We start from the raw sequence: 22,317 nt of genomic DNA, 5'->3' as shown, positions 1-22,317 counted from the left end.
ATCAACCAATGCCCCTAGGAAGGAAGATGGAACAAGCAGCTGGCTTTACCACCCTAAAAATCCAAACACTATCAATCTGTCCTATATCTGTACGCTAAAATTAGCCAAACGGTACCCTTATGCCAAAGGCAGCTGTATTTTAGTTCTGGTACTTGAACATAATGTACAAAATTGTGAGATCTCCTTAAAAAAATAAAGTAGAAAAAAAGTATTATAAAACAGATACACAACTTTAAACTAGCAAAACATCCATTGTTAGCAAACTAACAAATCTGGGCACCAGATTTTAAAATTCAGACAACTGACTGCAATTTATAACACTAAGGAATAAAAGAAAGAAAGAAGCATACCATGCCTACAGTCTTCATCTGCTTGCCCATACTTTTTCTGAAAGGTAAAACACGAAAAGTTTAAAAATAGCATTATTCCAGTTAGCAAAAACAACTACATGCTTCAACTAGAAGTTTCTTAAAACTTTTAAGAACCCATTACCTCGTTTTTTTCCAAGGTAGAACATGTAAAGAACATCAGTCACATGTCAAATATAATATAATGAATTCTTAGAAAGCTGACCTTTTCCTCAAATTCTCAGCAAATGGACATTCTAAAAGAGGTACATGAATGTGCAAAGGTATATGCTTATGTATGTATTTTGTAGGTGGTTCACAACACCTAGGAAAAAATATAAAAATTTTCTTTCTAGACACTGTTTTTTAAACTTGCACTAGTACACTGTTGGCATTTGTAAGGTGTACTTTATTTTACTCTGTCTTATCAATGGTGATTTAAAACAATACTTCTTTTAGTAAAAATAAGAAGGAAAATTAAGATTTTTTAAAGAAAAGAGTCTTTAAGTATCTATGTAATTCAAGTCTTTAATGAAAAGATTTTGATTACAAGAACTTTCCAAAGCCCCTAACGGCTTGCTGCAACAAATTTCACTATGTTGAACATTCAGAGAAGTGCCTCATAACATTTTCAGAGGCATCCAGGTCAGAAATGCAGAACTGCTAAGCCTCTAACTGTATCTTACCCTATGTAAATAATTTTGAGAAGTCAATCTGTAGTAACACAACTTCCAATTTAAAAAAACACCTTAGTTATTACTGAATCTTCCCCCTGAGGAGCTATACTATAGGTCACATTTTAATTTACGAAGTTTTCCAATTCTCATTTTGCACACGGAATAGTCAAATTCAGCAGCTGTCTATTTAAAGAAAGTTTAAAAATGCTGCCTCATCAGATGGGCATGACTTCATTTAAAGCTGCCCAGAGAGGGCTTACAACTTGGCCACACTTCACCATATGGGATGGAATTGTTCATACCCATAGTATGTGAAGATTCAGGGTGGAGAAGGTCCTATAAACTTGTGATAACGTTCTCAAAACAGAAGGGTAAGGAAAAATGTAGGTTAAATCATATTAATCACTCTAACATCCTTTCCTTTCAGGAGCTGTAGCACTCTAGAGCATTCAAGGAAGGTCGTGTTTTTGGTTAATGGATTCACCTACAATTCAGGGATATGCTTCTTGCCTTGACTTTACAAACCTTCACAGAGCTCACAGTTCTCACATTTCAATTAAAAACCTGCCAGAGACTAAAAGTTACGTCTTTCACCAGACATGCTCTAGCCTAGCAATGGAAAGCTAGTATGTGATCAAATATTAAAAGACTACTGTTAGGCTATGCAAAGGCAGCTAAATTAAGTATGAACTGGTTGCCTGATTTCTGGTGTTTCTTAATGTTTTTTTGAACATCTAGAGTTGTAACCTGAATTTAATGTTCTTTAAAGATAAGGTAATTTGGTACGTAATTCAGCATAATTATATGAACATAAAGTAATACTCTAAAACCAGTTATTTTTCCTTCCTGGAATATATTTACGGCTGTTGGGTTTTTGTTGTGTTATGTATATATTTATTTTTATTTTATTTTTCTCCACCCTTTTAGGGAACTGTGATTCAGACCCAAACTATTTAGAGGTCCCAATCTTGAAAAATAAACAGATCGGAGAAAACTACATGACAGAATCCTCAAACATGTTTTAGCAAGAAGAATTCTGTGGCAAACCAACATGCCAACTACAGGCAAATGCTGAATTTTACTTAAATCCTGATTGCACAAGATACTCGATTGTTCTTTCCAGTTCGCTAGATACTATGAAAGAGTCACACTCACAAGTTGTAAAAAGGAAGCAATTCTATACAGAAGAGTCTCGATTTTGATGCGGTCGATTTCTGCCTGGCATGCCTCCGGGAGGTGAGCTGGGGGGTACTGGCTGAGGGAAAGGAGTGCCTCTGTGCAATGCTTCACTGCCACTTCATAATCCTGCTGCTTAAGGGATTCACATGCTTGTTCACATGACTTCTCTGGTCTTCTGTCTGCCATGACTCAGGGACAGAAATCCTAGAGTGGGGGCAGAGGGGATGACAAAACGTTGGTTAGCTGCATGATGGCAGGGACAAGTCGCCAACCAACTTCCGATCCCACTTCAAGGTGCTGCAGCACACCCCCGCCGGTATATGCCACCTCCGCTCCCTATCCCCCTCTACCTGACCTCTTCCCACTCTTTTCTCCATGCTCCTACCTCCATCCCTCCTGGCTCTCAGTTCTGAGTCTAATTCAAGACCACAGTTAAGCCCATGACTGCCTGTACGAAAGGAAGCAGTGGTTTTACAGCTTTACGCACTTTGCTGGTGGGTCTTCACTGCAAACATGACTGCTATTTTGGATACACCTCATCCATCCCTTCCCTGTTCCCCAACTCCTGCTCTGGCAGCCCCCTCTGCTCCCCCAGCATCGCTGTCCCACCCGAGGGCAAGCCAAGGCACAGGACAGGTGAGCACGGATGGGAGGTCAACAGGAAACCTCCATCGAGGGCTTTGTTTTTGTGTCTGAGCAAACCCTGCCACACCACCACCTCCACGTCCCTTGCCAACAGAATTTCTTGAATAATTTTAAAGTTAATATTGGGGGGGATGAGAGGGGAGTGAAGCAATTGTGATACAAATCCACATAGAGACAACAGCATCCGACAGTAAACTCCGACAAGCGGTTACCCACAGCCTGAACCACCAGTAGAAAAGCAAAACCCTTTCTATAATCCCCATCTATATTACCCCTTCATTGATGTGTTTAAATAAATGTTGTGTCTCTAGAGACACTTCAGAGCTGACTTGACAAAAACGTGTTCTGGTAACCTAAAGAGGAAAACTCAAGAGTTCTCATGTGGTCTGCTAAGAAGCAGCACGCTATCAATCTTCATGATGATCCATCAGCTGTTACGGTCATTGAAAATAACTAAAATAACTCTCCCTTCAAAAGTCCATTGCTAAAGACTTCCTTTATACTTCATATTGGGATGTTTTTAAGCATTCTAAGATCAAGTAAATTTAAGAAGTCAATCCGATAGTCAAATAAACACAAGTTCCATACAAGAAAAACTCTTCATCATCCCACTTTTCTCATTAACACATAACTAAGCCAATATACAGTAGAAACATTCACAAGTTTGATTTATCCTATGACAGTGTTCTCTGTGCTTGACACCATTCCTAAAACTTGATTTTCAGCATCACACCACAAACATGCAAAGGAAATCTGATTTCTGCAGACTATTTTGACTGAAACCATGTTCTCTTTTACAACATTTACATTGATGGAGATGAGAATTTTTTACAAATCTTCCCCAAGGTGGAGGAACACAAGCATGAAGTAGGTTTTGCATTTCTGTGTGTGTGAGAAAAGTCATTTATGGAGTAATTATATTAACATTAAAAGCACTCAGTTGGATCACTTAAACAAGCACATATTTTTAATTATACAAATGTTAGGTATTGTTATACCATTTACGCAGGGATCCTTTCTACATATAACTAAAAATTTTACTAAAATTTGATGGCACAGAATTTTACAAAATTAAGGTTTCCTTCCCAGTAACACAAGAGTTAATCGATGTTTTTCTCACATGCTTTGTTTTCCTCCTAGGGGATTGAAAAGAGAGGATTTCATGAACTCTGCTGTATTTTTGATTTCCTCACTTCCCGGCTGACATAGAACCAAAATTCCTTTGACCAGAAGTCTCCGCAGAGCTTCTGTGTGTTTATTCCAGCACAAGTATTTATACACACATCCTACCCTAACGGACCTGGCCAGCGTAACCAAGAGGCATTTGGAAGCTGTGCTACCCAGCCCTTCTTCCTTTCTTCCCCAGCATGGCACCATGTTAAAAAAAAGGAATACATGATATTTATCAATCATCCCATATTGGCTGTTTCACCAAATACTGAAGTAGTTCGAGGAGAAGCCAGGTTTTACACCCCCAGCAGTGGCCTACTGTACTGCAGAGGCTGCACAACTTCTTTGGTCAATTTGTAGACTTAGAGGGCATTTTAGGGAACACAACTGACCTTAACGTGATCCACAGGTTGTGGAGTTCAGAGCAGTCAGGACCAGGCTGTTTGGATAACTGCACTAAACTGAGTCACACCATCGGTATTTCAGAGTAACTTCAGAGACACTGAAGTCACAGAGCATGGGACATAACAGGCAGGGAGTCCACTGCAGCGTAATTTGTTTAAAAAAAGTTAATCATAAAAAAATAGCATGCAGACAACGTAGCTGAAATGATAAATTCATGCTCTCAGATTTCATTTCGATTCCATAAATACCCACACAGACGGACACAAACACGCACAGTTATTGGGTATTTGCACTGTCTACTTCAGATCCAGTCCGGCTGCTCTGAAGTTTTCTTTGGGGGCACTCACCTCTTCCCACTGACTCTGAAAACCTATCCTCCTGGCTTGGGTCCCCTAAGCTGTGTCTAATATAGTTACTAAGACTTAAATCGTGTGAATGTGAATTCAAAACATGCCTTTTTAAAATCTTGTCTATTATAGTACATGACCTACCCGTGTTTAAAATTATTTCAGAGCATTTAACATTTTGACATCCAAGGAAAGGAGACACTTATTAAGGGAAAATCATTTGGAATTCTACAAGTGTTTCTTGGTTTAAAATTTCAAATGTAAAACTGGAATTTCTACACTCGTTCCAAGAGTAGAAATGATTGCAGATTACATTTGAAAGCAGAAGTGTTACAAGGTCTGTGCCGTATTCCCAACTCTTCGCAAAACTGAGCTAATTACTTATGCACTTCAGTTTTTCTGCCTGTAAAACTGAGATTAAAATCCTAAGCATGTAGCAGAATAAATGTCAGGATTATTCATTTTCTCAAAGCAGCTGGAGAACTGCACGCCAGAAGAGTTGCAATTCAAATTTGAGTAATAATTTATTCTAATAGCAAATTTTAATGCGTCTTCTGAATTCTGTGGAAGCAGCAGACAGGCCTATTCCCACTGTCTGAAGCTACACGTCTCAGACAGGTGGACCTACCTTAGAATTACAGCCACAATGTGTTATCAACAGCGCCTTTATCATCAGCAGCCGATTCAAAGCATTTCTCAGCTTTGAATCATCTCACAGCAGTGCCACTGCCTACAGGAAGGCTCCTGATTTAGGCATTTAATAAGATATTTAAATAACATTAAGCATAGCACCTGCAAATTCTACCTGTAAGCCTCGTGTTGACTGGAGCCATACAGGAGTTGAAACAACTCTTCCTCACGAGCTAATCCAGACATTGAACCCTGGCTTTACACCTTGTGCCTTCCAAAAACTCCTTCAGGAGTAGGAAACTCTGACTGATCTACGTTTCTTTGAAGGCCAAGTCCCATCCAGCTTAACTTCCTCAAAGTATCTGCTGTCCCTATTATTTAGAAGATCTGGTTAATTCCAACAGGTACAACTCAGCCCCTGGTGTTTTGTTTTGGTTTTGCTGAGATTTGAGCAGGATTCATTCCCTACTAACGATTTTTGGGAGCAATATTCCTAATGAGCATTTCACCTTCTTCCCAATGAGATTTTGTAAACGAATACAGACAGAGTAACTAAACGCTAATCCCCAAGTAAAACTGCACGTTTCCCCTCCAGATCTGCAGAGGGGGCTGGGGAAGGCCAAAGGGCTGGCTCAGAGGATGAGCTGTGACCAGTGTGATCCAGGCAGCCAGTTAGTGCTAAGCTTGGGCCACAGGATGCTTTTCAAGAATTACTCCACAGCCTGATTAGTCCAAGCACAAACTAAAAATCAGCATGGATGAGAAAATCGCAAACTAAGATAGTATTTCAGAGAGGTTTAACTCGTGACTCTGCACTTTTACGCCACAGTGTTCTGATGGAACCAAAGGATCCGTACACGAAGATAATTGTAAGTTAAAGTAAGTGCCAGTTCCTAAAAAAAAAATTCAAACAGATGCTTTTTCAATTCACTGTACAGCATCTAGCCAGATAACTCCTGCTGTATTTCATAAACAAACAGATTAGAGGGCACAATGCTGTTCCTATTAATGTTATTGGCAAAATTCCCAATGTCTGCCAAGACAGAAGGATCAGATCCAAGGTCTCGCATGCCAAGCTGACAAACAGTAGACAAGTCAGTAAATATTTGCATATTTTAACCAGACATTAACATCTCTTGTAAAGATTTATGCTAAAGCGATGATGTTCAACTCGCAGCCCCACAGAGCGAGGGGTGGGAGCTCACAGGGAGCTGAATTCCGCTTCCAGCACCACATCCTGGGACTCGCGCGCTGAACGGGCCCCGTGGCCATGGGGAACACGGAGGGGCAAGAGCCTCTCCAGCTGCCTCCCATTGCAACACCAAGCCTTTAAAGAGTTCTGCTGGGAGAAACGAGCACCCAGATATTCCCTGCCAAAGGAATCCCGTTGGCACCCCAGTGCAGGAGAGGAGGAGAGGGCTTCCAGCTCCATCACCTGCTGCAGTCCGGCTGACACAGGCTCCGAGACAGCAGAGTGGGAATTCAGCTCAGGAAATGCATATGGTGACCACGCTGCTTCCTAGCACGTCATTTGTCAGCCCTTCCCATAAACTGGACGGAAGTTTAGAACAAGTAATAAATCCAGGTAATTCTTAAAGAAGAGCCAGCTGTTTTATCATTGTGTCCCAGCAATTGCTTTTAAGAAACAAGAGGTCTGCTAGATTTATTTTGGAGGCTAGTTGCTTTGCCCTTTCCCAATAACTTTTGAACTTCAAGGCCAACGTGAATTTCACAGAAGTCCAAAGGGTCTCAAAGAAGCTGCAAGCCTTAGGAAAAATATGTAACAAGAGACCCAGGATATTAAGTCCACTGGGAGAAAGGAAAATTTACTGTTCAGTTTCTTATGGATACAAAGAGATCATTTACCCCAACAATTCTTGACATGAGCTGCCACTTACCCAGACAGAGAGTGCTGTTCCAAAATATTGTTTGCTAGTAAAAGAAAAATCTTATTTCTCTTGCCTGTAATAATAAAAACCCCGAATTGCATTCATTAGGTTAGCTGAAGAATCCACCCATTAGTTTCCAGCTTTCACTAAAGCAGTCTCCAAATGTTTTAGACAAGCAGTAAACTTTGCACAACTTTTTGAAGCTTGTTTCTGGTAGAACTGAGATGAAAGCAATTCACATATGAAGGCCTCAAAAACGTGCAAATTATTTCTGTAATACAAGAAATTAATATTTGGGAAGTTTTTTATAGCTGGTGAAGACACAAGCCTGTGGCTGAAGTCATCTTCTCCTTCAAAATTATCAGGAAGACTGACTACATACTTTAATTTACACAGGCACGGAAAGATCTGGGTTTGTTGTATAATCTGGATTAAGTAAAATACATTAAGTATACTGCACAGCAAAACTGCTGGCTACCTTACCTGTGATCGTGACAACACTAGAGTTAAATAAAGATGGGTCACTGAAGTTCATCTATTGAGACTCAGCAAACACGCTGCGTGCGTCAGTCCACATAATAAAGGAGGGAATAATAAACCTATCTACTGCTAAACCACATTATATAGCTGCTCTGGCATCTCTAGTGATCCCTACTTAAGGCATGCCTGTACCTCTACACCGCGTTATGTAATTGTTTTTGTAGTATACTGCAACACCACTCAGCTGCCTTCAGAAGGGTAACAAAGTTATGTATTTACTTTCCTTACGTAAAAATATAGAATAAACTTACTTTGCCTTAAGACAAAAAACATCTTACTCAAGCCTACAAGAAGAAATATAGCACAGAAGCCACTTACAGACATACAGAGGAAAAAATGCACTTTCCTAATGTCATGGCATAGCCATCATAAATAATCCCACACTAAGAAATCATTTAACGAAGTAAGAGTAGGTAATGATGGTGCACTATGTCAATAAGAAAGACTTAACACAATACAGAAAAAGGACGGTGCCTCTTTCATGCAGAAAAGAGTATTAGAAAAGGTGCTTTTGCCCTTTTTTAAAAAAAAAAAAAAAAAAACAAAACACAACACATAATTGCAGAGTTGTTATGCACCCATGTCTTGCAGTTACGGCTGAAGCCAGCAATATTAGTTCTCCACAGCGCTCAGTAATGTACTGCACACCTTACAGAACAAATACAATGTCTCCACCCTTGAGAGAGGACTATCTAATCAGTTTTCTACAGAAACTGAATTACTCTGGTTAATGTTGTACAACTCCAGGCAAAATGACCCTACTTTACATGCCAAAAATGATGCTAAATCTGAAATGGAGCATACAGAACAAGGAAAGCTTCTTTCAAGGTTTTATTATATAGCATAACAGCAGCAAGAACTCCTGCTACTTTGCCTTTAAAGAACATGATACACTTGAGTTCAGGTAGGGGGGAAAAAAAAAATAATAAAGAATTAAGATGTTCATGATGCCCTCTACTATTAATTTCTTCAATTGTCCTTCCTATTAAAACACACCCAAAAAATTCCACAAAGACAGGACTGTAAATTAGGAGGACAAGGGAGCTCTGGCCACATAACTGGAGCCTTGAGCATGATCCTCTAAACTTCATGCATAGAACAAACACCTCCACAGTTATTGGAAAAGGAACAAGCATCTGTGGGTGGTTTACCATTCACATAACAACAGCACCACAAATATAGCAGCAACTGAGATTAAGAGCAAATGAGTTCTGCATCTGAACCCTCTGTGCTCTTTAAATCACTTCACATACATCACAGATGGTAACAAGTTAGATTTCATTGCATGCCAGTTACCATTTCAGAACAGACATTTCATTAAGTGATTATTAACACCTTATTATCTCTACTAATCTGTTTTCACTTCGGAAGTAGCAGCAAAAAGGACAAACTATAGATAGACGGATGGAAGCAGCATGTACACACAGACAACCTGGCTATCTTTGGCTCAAAATCTGAAAATTAACTCCTGGCCTCAGCACTTACAACCACCTTATCCACCAGGTGAAGATCCTGAATATCCTCACCTCCTGCATTTTTGGTTTTATGTTTTCAACACCGTTGTCTAAAAGCATTACCTATCTTGATCGAACTAAGCAAAAGACACAGCAAGTCAAAGCACATCACCTACCCAGCGTGTCTTGACCTCATCGGAAAGCCATTCCTAACTGACAGAGACAAGAGTCCTATTTACACACAACAAACCCAGAAAATGTTGCATACATTAAAATTGTTACAAATACTTCAATACCCAAAAGTTGTGTAATACCAGAATTCTCAGCACAAGCTTGTGTTGGCCCTCCCATGTGTCTGCATTACGCTACAGCCCTGAAAGGCACTACTCAGTCACTACATTTCCCAGTGGCTCCATGATCAGGCAGAGCAGAGGCTGAGGCTTAATGAATGTGTAGTTAAATACTCCAGCACGCAGCCTAAGGCCTGATTTACTCCATGCTACTCAAATCTGGTTCACAGAACTGCATTTTCATGTTTTCATCAGCTTTTCAGTAATGCTTACAAATACTGCAACAAAATATGAGTGTTAAAACATCATTACCCTTCTTTTCCCATTTTTACAAATAACTGAGACAATCAAAAATATTAAAGCCAAAATTTCTCTGAATTTCTTACATTCAGATTAAGACAACTAGAAGTGCTCTTTCCCCATCACATCTTCCATGGACTCCTTCATGACCGAAGGCCCAGTGTCTGCACTGACTTCGGGGAATCGCTGCAGTATTCAGCATTTCTCTGTGTCACAACACGGTGCCATTCATCAGAAAAACAGAAAATGAAATATAGCAAAGATATAGCTTAAATGTGAATTGTATCTTTTTTCCTCCCTATTTCCTACTCTGTGTATTAAAAACTTTCCAATCTATGCAAACAACAAAATTTTGTTCTACCCAACAGCTGTATTGGCATGATAAAGTAATTCATACGTGTCCATGCAATAGAGCCTCCCTTCCATTTCTCTCTTTCTAACACCAGTGTTTTCCAACCTCAATCTACTTGCTCAGCCATGCCCATCTTCACATTTATTCTACATATCCTGCAGATACCTACAATTTGCGCTGTCTAAATCAAGTCACTGCCTCCTCTGGTGCTGCACGAAAATAGAGCGGCAGGAAAGAGGAACTGGCTACTGGGAATACAGATGGGGAATTCTCTGAGCTCTCATTTGTGTCCAAAATCAGACCAGGGAGCGATCTGGGGGAACGCAAAACCCTAGCCTTCAAATTGTACGGAAATCCCGTTCAGCTCGGGCTGATACATATTCACTGCAAGGATGATCTTTTAGATTTGCCCAAATAACTAATTTAACCAATGCTGAGCAGATTTTCGCAGGGTTGGTTAGCAGCATATCCTTGGCAGAAATGTCACACCGTAGCACATCTCATCTGTTTGCAAAGCAGAGCTATACCCATAAGTTTGTTGCTTGTTTGTTTGTTTTGGGGCAGGGAGGGGAGTGGGTTTTTTGTTTATTTGTTTGTTTTGTTTACTGTGAACAGAAAATATTTCACTTTTACCTAAATTTTAGAAAAGACAATTATCTTGGCAGAGCCCTTCACAGCGTCCAGAAACGTAGCTAGAGATAGACACCTACCATGGGAAATCACAACGCAAATAACTAGAATTTGGCAAGTAACACCCGACTGAAATGAGTGAGCATGTAATAGTACATCAGGTAACATGTAATAGGCGGTGCTTCTGCCCCACCTAAAGTTCTTTTGGCTCCTTCATAGAAAATCCTCACGTAAACAATCTTTCATAATAACCGGTTAACAGCAGCAGTTTGTATCCCATGTATTATTTTTTTTCCATATATGTTCTTACCACTTTTTCTGGGTACAGTTTCTCACACTTATCCAAGATGAGGGTATTTTAATTGAAATATTGTCTTGTGGTTACCATTTTATCCCCATAACAACATCACCAATTACTTACTGTAAAAAAATGCATTCGAAAAGTAATTTAATCTTTGCTTCTCTTAATGAAATTTACTGGAGAAAAACAAAGGGAAGAATCAGTACAGCAGAGCCAGCTAACTCTCCATGGAGTGGGACCAACCTACAACTCCCAAACTCAAACACATTTTGCAGGAGAGCACAGCATTCATATCCTAAAAGCTGTTTAAAAGATCACAGTCCGCAGCTTTTCAAACTACAACCTGCTTGTGGCAGAACCTCTTCCTTCTTAAACACTTGAATAACAAAACGAGGCCTTGTTCCTAAGTGTCCACACATTTCACAATGCAACGTTTAATAATTTTGACCAAAAAAGTGAATGCCATTGATCTGAAGCATTTACACAGTCACGCAGTTACCAATACTCTTCTCCACTGAGTCATAAGACTGCCAAAAGTACTTTTCGAAATATGTCTGCTGTATGAAATACAGCTACATCTGTGCACATATGACTAAACACGTCAATTAATTTTCAAAATGCCAAGTGAGTGCAGAACCCTACCACCAATGAATGCAAGGGGGAGTCAAAGAAGATTCCCAAGCATCATTTCAACATGCAACACATCATATTTATGAATATTTCAGAATCCTAAATGCAACAACGTATGTCACAGAAGTTTTTCCAGGACGTTCACTGAACTTGCCACTCACACAGCACAGTCTTACATACTTCATTTGCCAAAGCTCACAAATTCAATCAGTCTCAGAGACAGAAGCAGAATTAGCAGTTCCTAACTTTGTCCTGTGTTCGAGTTTCAGCTTTCACTAATAAACCTGTATTTGGATTTCAGCAATAAAAGTATTTTTAAAATTAGGAAATGATTTACCGCAGTAAATCCTTCCCTTTTTGGAAAACCCCATACAAACTCGCTGGTTTTTCCCCAAAAAAAGAAACAGCTCCAAAGCTCAGTGGCTCAATCCAAGTCTTCTCTGCTTAATAAGGATTTTGTAGTGATGCCGAAAGAGTCTTTTCTCAAGTGTCAAACTTACATTTTCAAACAAGGACTTTCTCCAGTCTCGACACGTCCCAGTATTGCAAAGCACCACATCCACGTCTAAGAAATCTACCTGAAAATCACAGCTTAGTTTGTCAGTGTGAATGCAGCTGCTACAGGTTTATATTGTACGGTTGGATGAATTAAAAAAAAAAAAAAAACAAAAAAAACCCACAACACTAAGTTCATTTTCTGTTTGAGAAGCAAAACTCTTTCAATCCATTCAAGAGGCAAAAGAATACAAAAATCTTCATGCTGAATATCAGTTAACAATGCACGGCGCACAAACTGAACACAGAAACATGCCAGAAGGTTGTGACACAGAACATGGAAGTTTCCTTTCAGTACACTCAAGTGCTCATCACAGCATTACAATGAACTCACATTATTGTAGGACTGAATAATACTGGGACTGAGCTTTCTGATACACGTTCATACAATGCATCGCACAAAAGGGTCACACCATACCCGATTTAATAGCACAAGGATGCCACCCACAGATACTCCAAATGTCTTTCCCCAAACCGTACCTATTGTGTGACTGTGTGACGCTTCTGTTATGCTGTTTGGGAAGTTCACAGCAGTTACTAACCTTCACCATTAAAAATCGCCATCCTTATTGTAAATAACCTTTGAAATCCATCTCTACATGACTGTGCTTCAAATAATAAGGCATAAAATAGCATAATATGGCTAAGCTTGGTTTGGGAAATGGTCTTCTAACTCCATATTTTAATGACATTACCCTCCTGCATCCAGATAATGCTTTTATAACTTCCCTGTTTCCTCTCCTTTAATTTTAACGTTTAATTTTAGAACTCTCCTGAGAGTAGGACATGGATTCCCAGTTCTCCTTGCACAGCAAACCCCATAACTGGTATCCAAATCAATGCAAGCTCCCCAGTGGTGTTCACCCTACTCACTCCTTTTGAAATGAGCTTTAGAGATTCAGCCACGTATTTTAAACTCCACTTGAAGAACAGACATCAGTAGCAGTGAGTAATGATCCTACTGCGGTTAATAGAATAATTCTGACAAAGCTTTGGGAAGAAAAAAAAAAAAAACAAACACAAAACAGCATCTGGCCTAGCCAAACAAATATACACACAACTACAGCCATACAGTAACATCAGTCAGTTAAAACATCAAAACAAGTGTCCTGCACCATTCCGAATGCGAGAGTGTCATAAGTATGGCCAAAGTACAGTTACCTCAAAACCATTAGCTCCAACAACTATAATCAGAACCATAATTTGTGTAATACATCCACAGCACCCAGCTATAACACTGTGCTAGTGCAGATGCAGAAGTATGGTACAAAAACCTTTCCCTCCGTGACCCCCCTGTGGAGAGGATGAGAAAAGCCCAACAAATTCTGGTTCCCAGGATGGAAGAGGATCAGCTGCAAGGCAGCAGTCTGGAATCACAACTGGCTCATGGGGAATTCAGATGGGATGCTTAGGACCTGAAGCATACTGCCCATTTCCCCCCCACAATACCCCAAGACAAAATGAAATCATCATTTAAAAAATATATAGATTATTTTAAGCAAGAAGATATATATAAGGAAGAAGCATTATTTTATATGCTGCCAAAACCACCATGCTTTTCATTTGTGGCATTCTCCATTTATTATGTCCACAAAGATTTGCTACTTTCTTGGTTTGCTGAACCACTAAATATTTTCCAGCAAATTAAACACTTGTGCCATATTGCTAACAACAGATTCTCAAAAACAACTCTTGTTTTTACGTATTTCCCTTTTGCTGTGGGGTCTGAAGGGCTCTGAAAAATCTTTCTAAGCACATTTAGGCAGTGTAATTTTTAGTGTTTTGATGAACACAGTATTTTTGCAATATATAATTATGGGAAAAAAGTGCAATTCACAGACTGAAGGGCTGTTTCTAAATAACACTTACCCTAACAGGACCAGCTTAGGCCAAGCCAAGCTCTGCTCACATTTCTGCCCTTTACTTCCTGCCCCTCCAACACTTAGAGTTCTTTATGTAACATCGTTCTGCAATTCCTTTTCTTCCAGCGTTTAGTCATCAGCACTCTGCGAATCGTTAGCCTTCCTACTGCTTACAAGCAGAACGGATGATGAAACGTATTTCCCCAGACCACATATAACCCAAAGACTAAAACCCATCCACTTCAGCCATGCCATTCTTAGCACAAGTGGTACTTCCTGAGACTAACAGAAACAAACACCCAGCAGTTTACAGTAACAACTCGTAAACATCTCTTTACATAAAATCACTTACAAAAACTCTTCCAACCGACTCAGCAGCACTGCGTACCTACCGCTTCTTGGAAATACTGTGGAGTGCAGGGATAGACTAGAAGGAGCCTCCCAACATCTGACGAAGATTCCAAGCAGCTTAGAAAATGTGACGGTTTGGTGCTCCTTCAGGACACAGATGGGGCAATAGCAACCACTCAAATGTTTCAGTCATGAAATGGAACCTCTCAGTGTAGCAAGATTACATTTAGGAAGGAATAAGATTGAAACCTATATGGTTTTGTTTTTGTTTTTTTACCTGGCTTTCCTGTCGTGAATCTGCAGTTTACTATTTTGGAGGATTCCAAGAAAAGACTGGGTAAATAACCAGTTACATATCAGATTGATGACAATGAATTTGCTTATAAAAATGCAGAGAAATATTTGGCCACATTAAGTATCTTTGAACTTTAAAATCAGTGCAACGGAAATGCAAGAACAACAAAAAAATCGCACCCATGGGTAATTACAATCTGCCTGCTTACATTCCTAAGGACTCCTTTTCCAACAGTAATATTCACTTTTCCGAGTTTCACATGAGTGATTGCCTCTGGTTGAAACCTCATGTTGTAAACATTTGTGTGAAAAGGAGATGAAAGCTCAGCGAGTGAGACTGTTTTGGAATACAGACCTTGAGCTACATATCAATACCACCATAATACAATCACCAGAAGCAGGCCTGTTTCTGTAGAGCAGCCTGACCTTGCAGACTCCTAATTTCACTATCTATAAAGTTTAGTTATTTTCCACCACCAATTCCCAAACACTAGAAGAAAACAAGCGTTCACTTTCCTAGTCAAAATCTCCAAAAGACCAAGCATTCCTTAGTAATATATATATTTTTTAATTCCATACCAATGCTCTGTGCTAACTTCTGAAAAAGCAGTCTCTTTTTCAGTATTCTCTCTTCCCTTCCTTGCGGGCCCAAAAAAAAAAAAAAAGACAATTGCAGAAGTCTACAAAGGAATTACAAAACTAAACATATAAAGTATGATATTTGAAATATGTCACTGATATACATAAAGAGAAGTGATGATTACTGCCAAAGGCCACAGAAGAAACAGCAAGACAAACAAGAACAAAAAAAAGGAAGGCCTTGTTAGTTCTGATAATCTGATCCATAATACATTCATTTAAAGGGACAAAAATATAAATGCCACATACTGATAGCAGGGTCTTCATCAACAGAAGTGAGAAATAATTCAAAACAGCAACGATAGGTGAGCAGAAGGGAGGACTGCGAATAGCGAATTTGCTATTTTCTCCCCCGTGATGGGGCAGAAACCTTGGGCACAGAGGAGTGCTGAGGACCCCCTTTCCCAGACACAAGGGCAGTCAAAGGGAAGGCCAGGATTTACACCTGCTAAAATCCTTGGCCTACTGTTTCCCAAGGCTGAGGGAATGCTGGTTGTCCAGCTCCTGCACCCCTCCAGTAGGGCAGAACGCCACCATCCCTCCTCATTCTCCAAGCCAGCTCCCATGGCTGTCCCAAGTTATTCAGGCTGCACGCAGGGGACAGGACTTAAATTATCACACAACACTTTTCTAATTGAGATTTCACTCCCGCTACTAGGTACCACTGACCTCAAGAGGGAATACCAGTGAGGTGAAAGATTCAAGGGCTTTCGACTAATAGTCTGAATTGCTCCAGTAACTGCTGCTGCATTGCTAGAATGAGAACACCCAGACTGAAGTGCAGTAGCAAACAGAAATGGTACCAAACAACGTTAAAAAAAAAGAAAAACACTAAATGTCAGAAAGAATATCCAGCTATAATTGCAAGCCAATTTTAGTAACAAATATAATTGCATACATTGGAGAAGATATTTCATCAGACTATTAAATTAACAGTGTTGGAAAACATTAGTAATAATATTGCCTGGCTCTTATATGGCCTCTTTCATCCCCAGGCGTCAACTCTCCACAAGTTGGTAAGATTCACTATTCCTATTTTAAATTCCTTCAAAAGGAGGCATAAACCGGTGAAGTGATTTGCATCAAGACTGTCCAGATCCCTCAATCACTAAGCCTGTTCCTTGTCAATTTGAAATATTAGCTCTTCAACCCTTCTGGCCACTGCTACTTACATTTTTCTTGGAGGTGGGCATTCCTCCATGAGTCTAACCCCTGAACACAAGTTGTCCCCACGCCACAGCCCTTATCCTGCAACCAGATCTCCAAATAGAGATCCCGAAGCCCAGGAGCACCTTCTCTGAAGCTAGTGAGATTCCTCAGAGTGAAAGGATCATCTACGAGGGATCACGCAGCAGAACCGGGCCAAAACACAGACTAAAATGCAGCTTCCAAGTCTCCCTTCAATTTCTACTCTGCTGGGGAGAGACGAAAACAACCCAAAAAACCCACTCTGCTATTCCAACCTTCCAAGTCCTCGAGCCATCGTTTTAAATGTCTCTTTCTTCTCTTTCACATAAAAGTTCATCCAAACTCAGTGGAAAAGGCACAGTGTCCACACAAATTAAAGGAGTGGAAATACACGCTCTGTAGTTTAAGTAAAAAATTCACATAGGTGAGGAGTGATAAGAGAACTCTGATTTCAGCTCAAGAAAAACGTAATTTGTGCTTTCATAATATATTACAAAGAGAACTCAATTTTATCAGTAGTAAAACACAAAACGTCCCTTCACAAACCAATAAAGAAAAACTGCTCTGCTAATTAAAGCTCAACAAAGAAAGCTGAACGTAACCTCTGCCACTCACAACTTGTATGCTGTAAGAGCCAAGCCTACCAAGCCCGAATCCCTCCGTCTGCACCCCGAGGAGAGGCAGGGATGGTGATGGTCACTCCAACGCTCTGCCCGCATCTAAGATCCAACTGCATGTGCCAAACCAGCTCCTCACCGCTGTGCACCACCAAGCAGTCCAGCATCCCCAGGCTGTCCCAGTCAACCATGCTTTGCCATCAAAAAAATAAATCGAACTTAAAAATATTGAAACAATTGAATTTAAAACACATTTTTGTAAACCCTCTCTGTTCTACCAATGTCTTGGAAAATGCCACAAACTTGCCAAGTATCATCTCATTTAATTTGGTTATATTTTCAATTTTACAAAAGAATGTGTACTTGAGAAAAGAAAAAAAAAAAAAAACAAAGAGGGAATATTTTATCTTTTCCTTTGTTTCAGTTACAAGATTTATTAGGAAGACTAACATCAGAAGACCTCACCAAATCAAGCCGTCCCAACAAGACTAGCTATGATATATTGAATCTGTCAATAAGGATTTGCATTTCCAGAATATTTTTGGTCTTACAACTGAATCATTTAATTGCTGAAATGGAAAATGAAATCTGTGATTTTATAACCTCAACACAAGCTCCCCGCGCCTGTGATAAAACAAGCATCCTATTACCTTGTTAACTCTTACTCATTTTGTCACTAATCGGAAAACAACCTTGCAACTGTCTCCCTGCAGTTATATCTTAATTTCCATCAACAACTAATCGCTTTACTATAACCAAACAACAGCTCGACTACCACTGCATTGGAACCAAACAACTTCAATTGCTTGGAAATTAATAAAAGGACACAACCCATCAAATGCCTCACGAGGGGTAGCATCACACGCAGCCCTACTTGGGGATCTGCCCCCCTCCAAAAGAAAAAAAAGGCACAGGGTTGCAACCTGGGGTACGAACTTTCCTATTTTCAGTTTCACAACAGTTGCATTGTACCGAGGGCAGCCTCGGGATCCCCGTGGCCCTCCCAACTTGGAGCCACACGGCCCTGACAAAGCCTCCCTGAAGAAAACAGACCCACAAGCTCCTAGGCCAAGCCTCCGCTCCACCGCTCGGAGGGCTCGCTTGAAAAAAAAAAAAAAAAAAAAACAGCTGCTAAATCCTCACAATTTACTCCTCCATCCTTTCAGCAAACCCTACGCCAGCCTTTAAGAAAGAAAAAAAAAAAAAAGTTTATTTTTTTTACCTCCTTTCCCGGCCTCCCCCTCGCCCTTTCCCTCCCCACCCCCTCGCTCCGCCGTGCCCCCCACCCCTCCCAGCCTGACGGAGCCCCCCCCTCAGCCCCTCTCTCCCCACAGCCCCGCTCCCCCCCGAGCTCTCTCCCCCCCACCCCGGGGCCCTCGGGGCTGCCCGGCCTCAGGGCCGCGCCCGCCGCCTGCTGAGGGCTCCCGGGCCGAGCGCGGCACCCCCGGAGCGTGGAGGGGAGAGCGGGGGGGGGAAAGCTCCAAGCCGGCCCCTCCGCTTGCAACCCCCGAGCGGCCGCCTCAGGGCCCCTCCACAACCGCGGGGCCCTCCCCAGCCGGCACCGCTCAGCCCCCGGCCCGCCCGCAGCCCCCGCTCTCGGCGCCCGGGCCCGGCAGAGGGGCGGCGGTGAGGAAGAGGAGGAGGAGGCGGTGTGTGGGGGTTGAGATCTCCCCTCACGCAGCCCCCTGAGGGCTCCCGGCGAGCACCTCAAGGCCCGGCCCCGACGGTCCCGGCCCCGCTGCGGGGGGCGGCTGGGGAAGTCCGGACTTACCTGTCATTACTTTCTACGCCATCTTGGATCCACTTGTCAACGGCCCCACAAAGCATTGTGGGAAAGCCCTCCCCCGGCGGCGGGGCCGGGCCCGGGACTGGGACTGGGACCGGGACCGGGACTGGGACTGGGAGCGGGATTGGGGCCGGGATTGGGGTCGCCACCGGCAGCGGGGCCTCCGCTGCCACCCCCTCGGAGCGAGGCCTGCGGCCGCCGCCCACGGCTGGCCCCTCAGGCTGGAGCGAGGGGGCACCGCCGAGCTGGGATCCTGTTTTTTTTTTATTTTGTTTTTATCCCCCTTTTCTTCTATTTTTTTAATTTTTTTTTGCCCCCCGGAGTCCTGCCTCGCTGCCTCCACACGCAGCTGCCAGGCCTGGCGGGTCCCAGCCCTCAGGTAAGGGTACCGGGGCCCGCCGGTCAGCTGCGACACCACATCCCTGCAGGGAGCACAGCGGGGCTCTCCCCGGGTTTTGGCTTTAAATTATAATAATTTAATCTTAATTTCGGCTCTTCAACTTGCACAGGCCGCAGTTGGGTGCTCCAGCGTCGTGGTTGGAAACCTCCGCCTGGTTTTGCTGAAGGATGGGTGGCAGCGCGTCACTTGCTGCGCGTGAATCCCCAAAAGTGCTTTGCGTAACAGTTTTATTTTCACAGAGTAATCTTCCCTGGTAGCTGGGTTTTCAAAACATTTTTGGCAATCGGTTCTTTGTACCTACGCTGGGCTGCTAACTGGGTTTCTCAGGGCGTTCCTGGCCTGGAGGCCGCAGATGGGTGCCCCTCACGGTGCCTTGGCCACCAGGAGTTAGGACAAATGGTGAGGGAAAGCAGCTTTCTTCAGCGTGTTCAGAAAGGTCATAAAAAAAAAAAAAAAAAAAACAGGATCCCAGTGTTTTTAAAAGCTCTTCCTTCTACTTTAATTAAAATAATTAGAAGATTCAGATCATTTTGGTATTGGATTTTCCTAAATACATTTATATTTAAATTTACATTTAACGCCTCCTAGCTCTTTGAAGAATAACCACCAGCCGAGCCTCTGATGCATTGCCACTGCAAGAAGATACTTGCGCCCAAGAGTATTTTCAATATTCATCAGCAATACATTTATAAAGAGAGAAAAATGTAAATGCAGAAGGAAATAAATTTGAAGAAATCCTTTGCATTTGCAGCTCCAGACTTAAATCAATCCACTTTTCAATTCAACTTTACAGCTATCGTTGACTGTTTCAATGCCCTACTGAATGCTGTGCCGGAGGGGAGCGTCGTTGGTCCCAGTCTCGACCCAGCAGACGCCATTTCAGGAGGACAAAACCTCTCCTGCGGAACCTGCCCTGCACCATCTCTGCTGGTCTGCAGCAGCTGCCTGCCTCAGACACCAGCCCCGGCGAGCCTAGATGGCATGCAGTGAGTTAAACATTTTTTCCATGGGTGCTGGGCAGGCCAGGCAGTGCCCTGCAGAGAGGAAGAGGGTAGTTATAGCGAAACAGATAAAGGTGAGACCACATAACTAACATTGACTAGGCTGTTGAAGTAGAATTAGTGCTTTTATTTGGAGGTTGGTCGTGTTCAGTTGCTAGTGTAGTTTTGTATTATAGATTTTTTTCTGTTATAAAATGCAAGGAAAGTTTCCTTTAAAAAAAAAAAGTAGAAAATAGAATGACTTATATAAAATCTTCCATATACCCTCTGGAATTCAGGTTGGGGGTGATACAGAAAGATGCTGAATTTATTTTTCACATAAGCTATCATTAACTTTTGAATCCCTTTTCAGAAAGCATCTCTTTATACAGTACTAGAACAGAAAGCATATCTAGTGACTGAGTTGCAGCTGGAAAGATTTGTTCAGTGATGGACATCACTTCTCCTGCTTTTTGCTATCTCTTTTGTATTGAACTTCTCAAATTGAAAGCACTGAAAGGCAAAGACTGCTGGAAAAACAATGGCAACTCGGCACTGCCAAAACAACCCATAAAGGAGCTTGGAAAAGATGATGGCAGCAGGGGAATCCCCAAACTCTGAAACAGTGCCGTGTATAAAACAGTGTGGAGACTGTGACCCTACACCCACTGCTTGTTAGGATCTTGTTACTTAAACTTAACTCTTTGCCCCCATACAAAGTAGGTTTAGATTTTGTGGACTTGTTAATTGTATTGCAGAAACCCTAAGTGGTCATGCCAGAGGCTACAGAGAGAGCCAAGAGCTCTTTGGTGGGGTTGGCTGCCAAGCACTTTTGTTCAAGTACTGCCATGGAGCCTGCAAGGTTGGAGTAACTGCATTTGTTTCCCTGTGGTACCCCCTCTAAGCTCTTCCATAGTCTTTTTAGCAGATAGAAAGATGAGGACTGTTGATCCTAAGCATTCATGAACCTTGGAAATTCTGCTCAAAGTTCAAATCATAAAGCAACTAGCCTGATGGATGAGTCTTACATCCACAGAACCATAATATAACTAAACTTTGGTTTCAGAACCACTTCTTTTGTAACAGCACAGGAGGTATGCCACTAGCAAGCAGTCACACAATACATGGGAAGAAAAGGACTTCATGTGGCTTTTATTGACATGTTTCAATACAATATTAAAGAATAATGCCAATATTAAAGGATAACTTAAGGCAATAAGCTTAATATATTAACTGCTATTGTAGGAGGTTTCTCTGTCCTTATTGAGTATTATGTGGAAGTTGCCATCATTCCAACCTCTGCAATCAAACACACCATTACAACTCTACAGGCTGAGTTGAGAAACCAGGTCTTCCCGCAGCACAGGCTAGACATAGACACAGATATGCTGACTACTCATGTTTCCAGAACTGTCCCAAGTTCCTGGAATCCCCCTGTGCAATGGTCACTAATGGCATTTCATGACAAGAGGAGAGTACTAGACTCTGCTGAGGAATGTGAGTTTTTGTACTGGTTGCAGCATGCTCTTCTGCCCAAGAAGACCAAGAATGGTGGATCGCATTTGAGTCTGGGAGCAGAAGAAAAACAACAGTAGCGGTTGGAAATATCAGAAATGCCACAGTCACAATGGGGAGGCATGAGGAGGACAAAAACAATGAATCTCTGCTGAGCATCATGAGACTTGACAGGATTCAGATCCTCAGAAGTGCAGCAAGTGATATTTCTAGGGACTAATTATAATACTAGGACTAAAAAAAAAAAAAAAAATCCAACAAATGCAACAAAGCCGAGTTCAATTCTATTTTTACACATTTTAAGATCCTGAAAACTACAGCTTCTTGATGGAAATTTAGAGTTC

The 22,317-nt window shown here is 41.7% G+C and overlaps 1 protein-coding gene and 1 long non-coding RNA gene across 7 annotated transcripts in view; one reads left to right on the top strand and one right to left on the bottom strand.

Moving 5' to 3' along the window:
* HELZ (helicase with zinc finger) overlaps window positions 1-19,201 on the bottom strand; it is an 83,448-nt gene extending 64,247 nt beyond the window's left edge. For 2 of the 6 annotated variants that reach the window (XM_068655480.1, XM_068655482.1), the window contains exons 1-3: window positions 19,064-19,200; window positions 2,180-2,407; window positions 351-387 (exon numbers count right to left, since the gene is read on the bottom strand). In XM_068655480.1, the coding sequence (XP_068511581.1) occupies window positions 351-387; window positions 2,180-2,389 (247 nt within the window). In that variant the 5' untranslated portion in view covers window positions 2,390-2,407; window positions 19,064-19,200. Of the gene's footprint in view, window positions 1-350; window positions 388-492; window positions 673-2,179; window positions 2,408-18,998; window positions 19,022-19,063 lie in introns of those variants that run through there. The other 4 variants (XM_068655481.1, XM_068655484.1, XM_068655486.1 and 1 more) reach the window with 4 other exon arrangements.
* Window positions 19,202-19,348: 147 nt separating this feature from the next.
* Window positions 19,349-22,235, top strand: LOC137841964 (uncharacterized). Its single transcript, XR_011088847.1, has 2 exons — window positions 19,349-19,457; window positions 20,272-22,235. It is a non-coding gene; the product is annotated as an uncharacterized lncRNA (long non-coding RNA).
* Window positions 22,236-22,317: the final 82 nt, after the last annotated feature.

The sequence above is a fragment of the Anas acuta genome, chromosome 18 (genome assembly GCF_963932015.1).
Source record: "Anas acuta chromosome 18, bAnaAcu1.1, whole genome shotgun sequence".
Classification (NCBI taxonomy): Eukaryota; Metazoa; Chordata; class Aves; order Anseriformes; family Anatidae; genus Anas; species Anas acuta.
This window is presented reverse-complemented; position numbering and strand designations above follow the sequence as displayed.